We start from the raw sequence: 12,778 nt of genomic DNA on the forward strand, positions 1-12,778 counted from the left end.
ACACACACACAAACACACCTATTCTCCACAGAAGAAAGACTGGCACGCGTTCAGGGTATGGACACACACACATCTACAGGCACATCAATTCTCCACAATAAATTATTGGGGGGAGAGATGAATAGAGGAGAGAGACTGACATGCACTCCTGGCATTGAGAAACACACACACACACACACACACACACACACACACACACACTTAAAAAGAAATACACAGATGTATATGAAATACATAGACAGCAGTCAGACAGACAGACAGGCACTCACTCACACACACAGATTCAATCACTTAGACACTAGCTGACCTACTAAGAGCTGCACTCAGCTTTGGGCTCATGCTGGGACGTGAAGTGCTTATGAAACTCTGTGAAAGGCCATTTGAATAGTTGAAAATAAGTCAGAAAAAATGTCTCTCGGTTTGAGAGGGAAAAGGATGAAACCTGTGTGTGTGTGTATGTGTGCCTGTGTACCCATGTCATGAAAGAATGCCAATCACTGTGTGTGTGTGTGTGTGTGTGTGTGTGTGTGTGTGTGTGTGCGTGGGTAATTTTCACATTTCAACAAGAAACTAGAGGTGACCCATCATCTGTAACGACTGTTCTCTGTATTTCTGCAGAACAAAAAGGAAGATAGCTGATTAAGAGTGTGTGTTTGTCTGTGTGTGTGTTCTGTTCATATGCACTGCAAAGAATGTCTATCTTATCAAGTCGTTTAAATTAAAAACCAAGAACATATCTGTCAACTTTCAGTTTTCAGTGATTGGCCACTTCACACCATCTATGTGAGTCTGTTCATTCAGGCGTGTTTTGATATAGATCATTCTATTTTTGTGCCCGCTTTCCCGGTGATTGGACAAATGGAGACTAGTGGTTAAAAAAAAACAAAACTATTGAATTCTGCGAACCCTTTTTTGATGAATAGAGGATTTTTAAATGTCACTGTTAACTCAACAACTAGTACAATACATGTTTTTCTCTTCATTGTGAAATACTGTTGATTCCCAAGGGGTAAATTTGCCTGTGTCGTGTGACGTGCTTGTGTGTTTGCACCCATTTATACATGTCTTCATGTATGTGTATGTATATGTGTCTGTCTATATGCACGTAGGAGTGTGTGTGTGCATTGTGTGTGTATTGTAAACATGCCAGACATCATGAATACACACATCTTTCCCTTGCTGTGTAGGTGTGCTCATAACGTGCAGGCGTGTATGTATGTTGTGTACTCACGTTTTAAGCGTGCCAGAGGTCATCAGCTCAGTGACCAGAACAATGCATTTCTTTCCTTTGCACGGCCCCTCCCAGGAGTCGTAGAAGCGGACGATGTTAGGATGCTGGAGACCCTTCAACATCCCAGCTTCCTCTTTGAAGCGCTGACGCTCCGACTTGGACAGCTTACGGTCCTACACACGGGACAGGAGAGGAGAATTAGTCATCACATACACAAAACTAAGAAAACTAAATATAGTGCAGCACAATGTTCAGTAGTGTAACAAATTAAATCAAGAAGGAAGAGGACGAGAGGAGAGGAGAATTAGTTTACTTAGTAAAGAAAACATAATGATGGTCCAACACAGTGATAATGAGTGTGATATAACCTAATTCATGTAGGAAGAGGGTTTGGGGGGGTGGAGAGGAATGCAAGCAAACAAATTATACGAGAGGAGAGGAGAAATGGTATGACAACCTGATTTCAAAGAAAGAAAACATAAGTCCCCTTCACATCTGACACTAATACCATTTACACGTCCTTTTAAAATCCCAAGGCACATTCTGAAACTAGATTCTGACTAAATAACGTACCAAGTTACAGAAAAACACAGCTGTAAACTCTAGAGAAAGATGTAGATATGGATACAAAGTGGACTCCGCTTTCATCACAACTTAAGGAAACTACAAACATCCATTAGAGTGCTTGAGACTGAATTTGTCCTCTCTTCTTTCTATCTGTACAGTACATCCCTCGTTGCTGGGTGAAGCACGTTCTTAATGTGTGTGTTGTTGGTGACTTCTAGTCTGTAACCTTAGCACCAAGCTTTAAGTGAGTCTTTATTAGTGGTGGTCGTAGCCACCCAGTAAGAGCTGGACCAAAACAAGCTAAGAAAAGAAAGTTACAGTCCACATTCTTCCACCCTGGACAAGCTTTTTAGAAGAGCTTTTACACACACCCACACACACATACACACTTCAAACATATAGATACAGACACACAGATGCAGACAAACACACACACACACACACACACACACACACACACACACACACATGTGCACATAGAGTTTAACAGGCATTCCAGCTCTACCACTCATACCCCAATAAACACTGATGCAAAGGGCACTGTGGCCAGGGCAGAACTTGTAAAGAAGTGTGCATGTGTGTGTGTGTGTATGTGTGTGTGTACATGTATGTGTCACCGTTCATTTCGAGTAAAAGAAAACCTAAATTAGAACGTTTTTTTTTTGCGGTACAGAAACAGTACAGTTAACAAAAAGTGACAAGTGATAACATTTTTTTTTTGTTAAGACAATCAGTTCTGTTGAGATTTATAAGGACTATATTCTCCAGTTTCTTAGAGGATTAGTGGTGCATGAACAAAAGGCTTGTGTATGTGTTTTAGTGAGCGTGTGTGTGCACACTTATGTGCTATTGTGTGAGTGTTTGCGCGTATTGATGTATCTAGCTCCATTTCTCCACCAGCTCTGTGTCTAACCATAGCTGACACATTCAGCACGTCTGCCCCAAAAATAAACAACAGGGCTGCCTGACAACGATAAATAAGATGATGAAACTCAATACTCAGAGGATTTTAGGCAAAATGTGGAAACAACTTCCTGGGTGACCCTAAAGTACCAAGTTGTTCATGCCAATAGAAAATCTGAATTTATAACTAGGTTACACCAGAAATGAAAAAAAAATTCACAAATAAACATTGAAACAAATATGGAAGGGATGATCTAAATGAACCTGGAACAGACAAATTTGTGAATCAAAATGAAATCACAAAACACATCCTGAATGTTCCACAATGTCTGTGACCTTTTTAGAGGATACAAGAACAGGCAAGGGAACAGACCAATAAGTCTACAGACAGGCACAAAAAAAGAGTCTGATAGCTGTGTGGGTTGTTTGGAGATTGTATAGATGACGGAATAACTGGAACACAGAGATTAGCAAGCCCGCAGCAAGGAGAAACCAAAAATGTCAGAGTTCCGGGTGCATTTTAAACAGATCAGGGGTTGGAACCAGGGTTGGACACGTATTTCCAGTAACACTATCAGGATTATCACCATGGTAACCAGTTTAGAGAAGAGGTCCTATGAGGGGCACACTGACTTCATCGCAACTGTTTCACTGCTTTATTCAAGAAGCCAACAATATTCTGACAACAATAAGTTTGTTCTACACAAATAAGCTCTTTGCATATTAAAAATGTAATGCTAACTATAAGGATTTTTATGCCAGAACATTCTTAGCCTAGGCCAGCAGAATCAGTTCCAGTGCCTGTTGTGTATTAATCAGTGTGTTTTATTTGAATACTTATATTATGGTGTAATGATTGACTTTGCGCCATTTGACACTTCTAGTACACACAGGGCCATTGAACTCAATTATCATGTCTAATGCATTCAGTGCATCTGGGCCTCATAAACCATCTGACAGGAAGCAGAAGCTTTGCGTCAATCATTCAAATTGTTGTTGTAGCATCCAAATCATCAGGTAGTATCCCTCACTTGATGGACACACTCCCCAACCAATCATCATTAAGTATTCTCCCAGGCCATGGTATATTTTGAAACATCATTATAAAACTATTAGAGAGCCTTTTTATGTCCTGCTCCTAAGATTAGGACAATCTCTGATGTGATGATCTGATATTGTATAACCTGAGGCCTCATCTATATCATATGATTTACAGAGAGAGAGAGAGAGAGAGAGAGAGAGACAGAGAGAGAGAGAGAGTCTATGTGTGCCTGAAAGCTTTAGCGTGTTTCTGAGTGCGTTAGTGTGTGTGTGTGTGTGTGTGTGTGCGTGTGTGTGTGTGTCAGTTGCTAATGGATCATCATCAGTGAAATGGTTGCTGCAGGATGAGGGGATAAGCTGATAAGAGTCCGAACACACACACACACACACACACACACACACACACACACACACACACACACACACACACACACAAGGTGAGGTCTTTCAGACACACACACACACACACACACACACATACATTCAGGCCTACCAACACCTACACTAATTCTCTCTCTCATAATATGATCACATGACCCCACGATCACGTGACAATAGGTCTAGGTCACCTGACTGACTGGAAGCTAACATTCCATTTCCCAGCAGCACTTAGAAAGGACCCTGACCAACCATATCACTGCTACACACCTCCCCTAGGGCACCAAAAGACTGCCTTTCTCAGTGTGTGTGTGTGTGTGTGTGTGTGTGTGAGTGTAGATGTGTAGAGAAAGCAGACAGTAAGTCTAAAGGGGCTTCTCAATCCATTATTAATGTTTCCTCCTTCACTCTATTGTACAAAATGGTTACAAATATCTTGAGATCAGATATATATAATACATATATAGAGAGATACTGTATATAAGAGATGAATATAAATGGACCACATTGCTATTAGGGCATGGATAGTTAGGAAATTAATGTGATCCACAGCAGATAAGAGTTGTTGTTGTGAGTGGATGTTTTCTTTCTTTTTTCTCTCCTTTCCTCTCTCTCTCTCTCTCTCTCTTTCTCCCTCCCTTTTCAGCTCCGGGCTTCAAAACATCATGAGACTTGAGTTTGTCAGACTCAAAAATACCCTCACTCTCCATCTAAGCCTCTCTCTCGCACACCCACGCACGCACGCACACACACACACACCAAGCATGCACACCAAAAGCAGGCAGGCCTACACACTTAAATCTGCAGTCTCTCTCTGACACATACGCACTTACACACACATATACCTCTACATGAGACTTTCTCACACTCTAAGCCCTGCATCTCTCTTGCACTACCTTTTTTCCCCTATCTGAGGACTTGAAAGAAGCCACCCACCCATCCCCACTTCGGTGATAGTTCTAAGTCTGCCTGTCCTATTTCTGTCCTGTAACAGGGAACGAAGACACACACACACACACACACACACTCCCACATACAAGGCAGTCAGACACACACGGAGAAAGCGAAACGCCAGTGTTAAAGGAATATGCAGCTTCCTGCAGAGAGGGTGAAAGCTGAAGCTCTGTGATCGCCTCGTCTAGTCTGGACGTCCCACTGTGCTTTAACACTCTGTGATCGTCTGCTCTGGTCTGGTCTGTTGCACCCCAGTGGGCTAGCATCATTCACAGCACCAGATGGATGGGAGTTGCAACATAAGATAATACCATGAGTGCCAGAAAATTTAGACAATCACAGAAAACTATTTGAAAGTCAATTTGGGATGCTTTTTTGTGGCTGACAATTTACCTGACACTATCTAAATAATCTGATGTGGTAAACACCAAACCAGCCGGTACTCAAAGCATGTTAAAACAAATCATAATACAATTAGTTCTGGTCTGTTGGCCTCACAGGGAGCCAGCATCATTCACAGGATGCTGTCCAAACTGCCAAATCTCTCCTGGGGACTGCAAAGTCCTAAATATAGTATAAATATCTGCACATCATCTTCTGTGTCCAAATTATGGTCATCTGTTTCTCAGGCCCTCTGTCTCATTGTATTTGCTTTACATAAGGGGCAAGTTTCATGGTTCTCTGTTGCTTCCAGAGCAGGAAACAAACTTTGTTCGTTACAGAGCACAATGTTTGGTAAATCCACAAACCACTTTTCAGCCACTTTCACTGCTTTACCAGCCAAATATGTTGGTTAACTCCGGTAGCGTAGGCAATCTTACCAGTCACAGCCAAACTGCTGCAGCATGTCTGGTGGTTGGTGTTAATTCCCCTCACTGATTGCTTCCCTGAGGATATTCAAGTTTCTTAATCTAAAAGCTTGTACACAGGAATATGGGCAATCAAATTCTGGGGAAGGCTTGACAGTAGGGCTGCACAATTAATCATATACCGTGATTTTATGTTTCCACAATTAATAATTATGGAATTTGGCGATATTGAAGTGTTTGTTGTATTTTCAGTTCCCCTGAATGTCCTGGTGTGGTATACCAAATGCTTTCATTACATGTGACAAATCACAACCTTTGAATATACACAATCACAAAATTTAGCAAAATAACCAAGATCTTCGTTTTTTGCCGTAATTGTGCAACCTTACTTGACAACCTAATAAAACCATTCACTTTTCCTCACAATTTCTGGTGACCCAATTTAATCTCCTGATCAACCTTTGGGTCCTGACCCTGTTTTGGAAGAATGCTAGTCTATAACACAAGAGTAAATCTAGACCTGTGAGTCTTTATTACATTAAGGCTTTTAGTTCAGTCAGTGAGCCGATTTGTTCTGCTGAAGACCAACAGTGGTGGTAGCTAGGGACTCATGGTGGGGTGGTGGGTGTGTGTGTGTGTGTTGAAAAAGTGTCTTCCAGTGTGCCAGTACTATGTAGCCTACTGTCTTGCCGACCCCCAGGACTCTGGAAAAGCTCTCCTGCAAAGAACCACAAACCCATGCACACGCACACACACGTCTCATAAACATGCAGACAAAAAGACACACATATATGCTTCACACACACACACACACACACAGGCAAGTCTCATGCACATGCACGAATGCACACACAAACCAAAACCTCTCCAAGACCTTTACCACAGCTTGTTATGGTTAGCCAGCACGAGAGAGAGAGAGAGAGAGAGAGAGAGAGAGAGAGAGAGAGAGAGAGAGAGAGAGAGAGAGAGAAAGAAAGACGGACCATCTGTTGTGAATAAGAATGATTGAAAAGTGAATGAATAAGTTCCAGCAAGGTTCAGAAGGGGAGAGAGAGGCAGAGAGAGAGAGAGATAGAGACTGATCTCGTAATTTAAACAGACATTTCACCACTGGCTGCCAAAGAGGGAAGGAAACATCAAGATTAGAGTTCACTTGTTCACTCCCTCATTCTATATTTCCCTCTTGCTTGCTTTCTCATTTTCTGTCTTCTTTTTCTCCTACTCTTTCTTTACCTACTTCTCTCTCTTTCCGACTGACTGACTCGCTCACTGATTCTGTAACTCTTTGTTTCTCTCTCTTCGCCCTCCCTCCTCTCCTATTTAGGTGGTTTTTGGTTTCCCATCAATCACCACTCTACATATTGCAGTAACCAAGGCCATGTGTCTGCCTCTGTGCTCTGTGTGTGTGTGTGTGTGCATGTGTGTGTGTGTGTGTGCGCGCGCATTGTAACCTGACCTACTTTTTATGGTTGAAAATCGGTCATGTCTGCAGAAAATGCGGTGTCCCATGGACATACATACAATATGCTCGTTTTTCAGAGGAAAATTAGCCTTAAAATAAAACTCACTTATATTATTTCTATTGTCTTGGTCAGTCTTGACTTCGAACACGAGCCAGTCTCTCACCGCTGGAAACAAGGACTCAATGAATGTTTAGAGATTTTATGTGTAAATTCTTGGAAGAATTAGCCCTTATTTGTCAAGTAATATAAAAACAAAATCTAGGCTAATAGCAAAACGTTTTAATACACATAATAAGTAATGAATATTGCTCAATCATGTTTTGTTGGTTAACTTAAGCTGTAATTAGATATTTAGATGTCTTCTACAGGAGGGAAATACTGATAAAAGCAGACAAAGAAGAAAGTAAGAGTGTTTGTTTCTCGACACAATCAAACCCATTCATCAGGATGGTTTCAATAACAACCTCTGTGTGTGTGTTTGTGTGTGTGTGTGTGTGTGTGTAACAATAGGTGCCATCTCAGGCCACCACTGACTGCGCACTCTATTGTCCTATCTCTCTGTGCCTGGCTGTACAACACACACACACACACACACACACACACACACACACACGGACAACATGTGGCAATGCAGTCATTACCCTCTGCTCTCCTATTCACTCCTCATCTTTCCCCTCCTGTCCCATCTTCTATTCCCCTCCCTTCTCCTTCACTGTCCTCTCCTCACCACTCCTCCCTCATCCTCTTCTCTCATTTCTGCCCCTTTCCTGCTCTCTACCTTCCTCTCCCCCCCTATTTTTTCCATCTAATTCCTCCGCTCTCTACCTTTCTCTCCTCTGCCCTCTTTATTCCTTTCTAATCTTCTTGACTCCTCTCCTAACCTTTCCTGTCCCTTTCCGCTCTTTTCTCATTCCTCCCCTCTCTATGCACGGGATTCCCCCAGAATAAAAAAGGAGGATGCATTTCAAAAATGGCCTCTCTCCCACATCGCACCCTACAACTCAGCCACTTGATCCAAGGGTCTTAATCCGGGGATAATGAGAGGAAATCTGAGGATAATGAGAGGAACTTCTAGAGTAAAGTTCTTCCCCTCTAAAACGTTAATCCTTAACCCGACAACAGGCCGCGCATGGAGAATTATCCCTGGCATAATCTCAATCTGAGCAATCAGACTGGCCATGGACTCGCAAAAAGCTTACTCTTTGCTGCACACTCGTCCTACCTGCCCAAACACACAGACACACAGACACACACACACACACACACACAGAGCACCAAAAATTATGAAGCATGTCACGCTTGGCCCGATCATTTGTTTAATGGTGGCTAAATCTTGCTAACTTTGGAGTGTGAATTACCAGAGGATCAAAGCATGAATTCCCAAGACTCTCATGGACACACCTCTCAGCAAATAACTGATGATCATCACACACAAAGCTACAAACACTGAGGTGACCAATTAGGCTTTGGGACATCCCGCCTGAGGAGCTTAGGCTGGCAAAATCAGTGTTGTCTTTTAACCTTCGCTTTTTACAACACATTTTTGCAGACAGGCTTTTAAATGCCTCAGTTTTCCTATTTCATTCTAGTATTTGACTATTTTTTACTTTTAATTAATTTGAACAAAAAGTGCTATACAGATAATGGCTATAATTAGTATAATTAGTTATGGGTTGCTGACTATGATTCATCAACTCCTATTACTGTATGTGCAGTCAAAAAAGAAAAAATGTTTCACCAAAGTGAAATACCACTTTAAAGATATCTTAAGACATGTTTGACCTCTAGCTAGAAATTTGGAGCTAATTAGTAGAAGGTAAAATGCCAGACTTCCAAAGTTCACCCATATACTTCACAGGAATAGCTAGTAGGCAACAGATGGGTAACTGTAGATCTCAAACCATTTTACATTTATATTTCAAGCATTTGACATTTGACAGTCAGGGAGCAGGTAGGGGTTTGGTACTTTGCTCAAAGACAAGACAGGACACACTGCTGTTGCAGGGATTGAACCTGTGAGCGTCCAGTTACAGGACAACCTCTCTTATCACTAGGCGGTGCTGCAATACAAACTCATACCAAACTAATATCCAAATCCTAAATCAGCTGAACCAACCGGTTCCAATATCCAAGATTCCAATAAAGCCCTATTCATTGATTGTGGTTTGGATGGAAACTATTACCAGTGCATTTTAACAACTAACAATGGCTCCCTTTGTTACTAATACAGGATACAAAGATCCAATGAAATCACATTAGGAAAACAGGGACCCAAAGTTTTATGGTCAAAAGGTCATCATTAGCCTCATAGGAAGGCTTTTAATTATTTGCTTTAGCTGATCAGCATTACAGGAAGATTATCAGCAAGAATCTTGACAAAAAACTTTAGGAGGAATCTGAACTCAGAGTTCAGGGGATTCCATGTGGATATCATTAATCCTAAGAAGAACTGAAATCCTGAGTTCAAAGTTTACAAGTAAAACAAAATGGTTCAAGTTTTAGCAAAACAGGGTGTGTGCTTTCATGCAGGTGTGTATGCTGGTGTGTATGCTGGTGTGTGTGTGTGTGTGTGTGTGTATTAACAGAACAGCACAGCATATCCCTAAAATTAAAATATTAGTCCAAATTGTCTGCATCCCAAAAGGGTAACTCGAGAAAATATCAAGCTACGTTTGTTAAGAGATATTTTTCCGTGTTGTTTCATGAACCACTTTCTTTATAAAATGCACTGAGACATGATGGCTCATTGTGTAATACCTTTAAGTAGGGTGGGACGCTTGCCTAACACCTATTCAAAACATACAACATGCATGTTAATGTTTGACAGATTCAGTAGTTTAATTTGTTGGTGAAGTGGGTGTGATTGCATCTATAAAAAACGATTTGCGTACATTTTTTGTGTGTCTCACTTGATTAATTAGGCTGTAAAATGCCCTTTGAACTGTAACAAAGATTAATTTGAAACTTGAGACATTGCAACATAATGGCTGTCATATATCATAGCATTCCTGTCTGCCTTGAATGGACGAAAAAAGTCTTTGAACTTTTTAAGGATTTGACCCCTTCAGCAGAGGAGGCCACACTATGTTCATGCAGTGTATGTGTGTGTGTGTGTTACGTTCATGTATGTGTACATGACGGTGTGTGTATGTGTGAAATCACATGCTTTTGTGTGTGTGTGTATTTATGTGCTTGAGTGTGAGATTTTTAGGTGTACATGTGTGTGTTTCTGCGTGTGCACGTGAGTTTGTTGGCATGTATAAGGTTGCAGTATAAGTCTTAATATAGTGTCTGTCCCTCTGCCTGTCTATCAGCACATCATAAACAAACAGATCATGTCCATCAAACAGCTGATGGACATGATCCATTCCAAAACGATCTACTGTTCAGACCTTGTATGGCTGCGATTCATTCCGAAACACGGTATGTGATCGGAAACACAAAATAAGAAAAAAACAAAAAAATTGTATCTCCCATTACAAATGAATAAAGAGTAAAATACCTCAAATAAATCTGACCAACTCGTCAGATCCTGACACAACATAGTCACTATAAACACAGCAGAGAGAGAGAGAGAGACAGATACGCTTATGTCATTGTATTACTGTGCGGCTCTGTACAGCTGTCAAGCGATAGCAGAGGCTCCATACAGAAAGATCATGGGGCCAAAATGCCGACAGCAGATGCTGCTGAAAGCGCACTGGAGTTCATTAATGTCTGTGTTGTTGTTGTGTGTGTGCATATGTGCATGTCTCACTGGATTCCACAGTGTGTGAGTGACATGGTATAGCGAGGTCCTGACACTGTTACAGTAACTGCTGATCTAAAAGAGGGCTTGGCTGGCGTTAAGAGACGGGGCGAGGGCTTCTCCTCTCAATGGCTCCATGTCCCAGATAAGACTATTACATAATGTGGGAGGACTATCCCTTTACACTCCATTAAATCTAGGCCTTAACTATTAACGCCCTAGCTGAACTTTATCACTCCTTAGGTTTCACTTAAAGCAGCTTCAACAGCCATTGGCATCCAATCACGTACGAGCGCTGTATATGCCCCGCCTACTACTGCTAGTTTCAATCAGCCAGCAGACACAGACATAGACACTGATGCACAGAGCAAATGTTTGGGCAATAGTGCCACAGGAGTTGGCACACCATTTTCTTTAATGAGCGTGGGCAGTCCACTCACCTTTGGTATTTGTTATTCTTTATTTAGAAAGTTGGAAAGTAGTGAGGCAGAGAGAGTAGGGGAGACACAGGACTGAAAGTTCTGGCACGATCTGATCCTAGACCAGAGGGCACACGTGGTTCCAGAGGTAGAAAACGTAATCTTTCAACTATTTTTGTTTTAACTACATAGGAACTTGCGATTTAAAATGGGAACAACTTTCTGCAAGGAATATGAACAGATTACTGACCCTGAGTCTCACATATTTGCCTGTTGCTATGAGCGTTATCTACATCGGCCACATTGTATCACCGCCTTGAAGAACCAGATTTAAGCCTTTAATGGAAACTGACATTGTGAATTGCAGCATATTAGTCTGACTATAGAGGAATGTTATTAATGTCAACACACCATATATTTAACAGTTTAGAAATAGAGAAAAAGTCAGACTTTTTGGTGATGAAGGTCCTTGATCATGTTAACATTGTACAACAAGATGACTGCTACTAGTTTCACATCTATTAGTTATTCTTCTTTACCAGGCACATGCCCGAGGGACTTTTTGCATGAGCTAGCAAGCAGCTAGCTGTACCCATTAGTTTCAAATGGGAATTCTAACAACGATACACACACATTTATTTTTTATCTAATCAAATTAGTCACAGTTACAGGTAGAAAAAAAAATATCCACAAGTGAGACAATCTAAAAGATTGAAAGAAAAGATGAGAGAGGAACAAGAAGGGAGAGAACTAAATAATTAAAGCATTGTTTAAATAATTAAAGCATTGAAGATTTTCAGTAGATTTAACTTCCATAGACCTAACAACTGTTTTAAACTCACTCAAGAGTAACCAGCCTATTATACACTTTTGGTACCAGAAGCTGCATCCACTCCCATTGTCAACAGCCTGTCAGAGCCGCTACAGAGCTTTCATGCATACTGTAGCTCTGCCACAAACATACACTGGCTGTGAGAATACTATACACACTCTGTCAATGTTGAAAAATCAGTGTGTTTGTGTGTGTGTGTGTGTGTGTGTGTGTTGTGGTCTTGTTTTTAACTCCTCCGCAAGCCTCCAGGGTTGTTGAGAGATTAACAGAGAACGTGTGGGGACACACACAGACACACACAAATGCATGAAAACACACACCCACACACACACACACGTGCACATGTATACACACATACACACCACTCAACAGCTCCCGTCTATATAATAAACATAATAGGGGGATTAGCTCATTTCAACATGAGAGAGAGAGA

At 41.3% G+C, this 12,778-nt stretch overlaps 1 protein-coding gene across 2 annotated transcripts in view; it reads right to left on the reverse strand.

The window, feature by feature from the left end:
• wnk1b (WNK lysine deficient protein kinase 1b) overlaps positions 1-12,778 on the reverse strand; it is a 117,569-nt gene that overhangs the window by 60,404 nt on the left and 44,387 nt on the right. For both annotated transcript variants that reach the window (XM_078281858.1, XM_078281859.1), the window contains exon 3: positions 1,232-1,404. In XM_078281858.1, coding sequence (XP_078137984.1) covers positions 1,232-1,404 — 173 coding nt within the window. The remainder of the gene's footprint in view (positions 1-1,231; positions 1,405-12,778) is intronic.

The sequence above is a fragment of the Centroberyx gerrardi genome, chromosome 24, assembly GCF_048128805.1.
Source record: "Centroberyx gerrardi isolate f3 chromosome 24, fCenGer3.hap1.cur.20231027, whole genome shotgun sequence".
NCBI classification, from domain to species: domain Eukaryota; kingdom Metazoa; phylum Chordata; class Actinopteri; order Beryciformes; family Berycidae; genus Centroberyx; species Centroberyx gerrardi.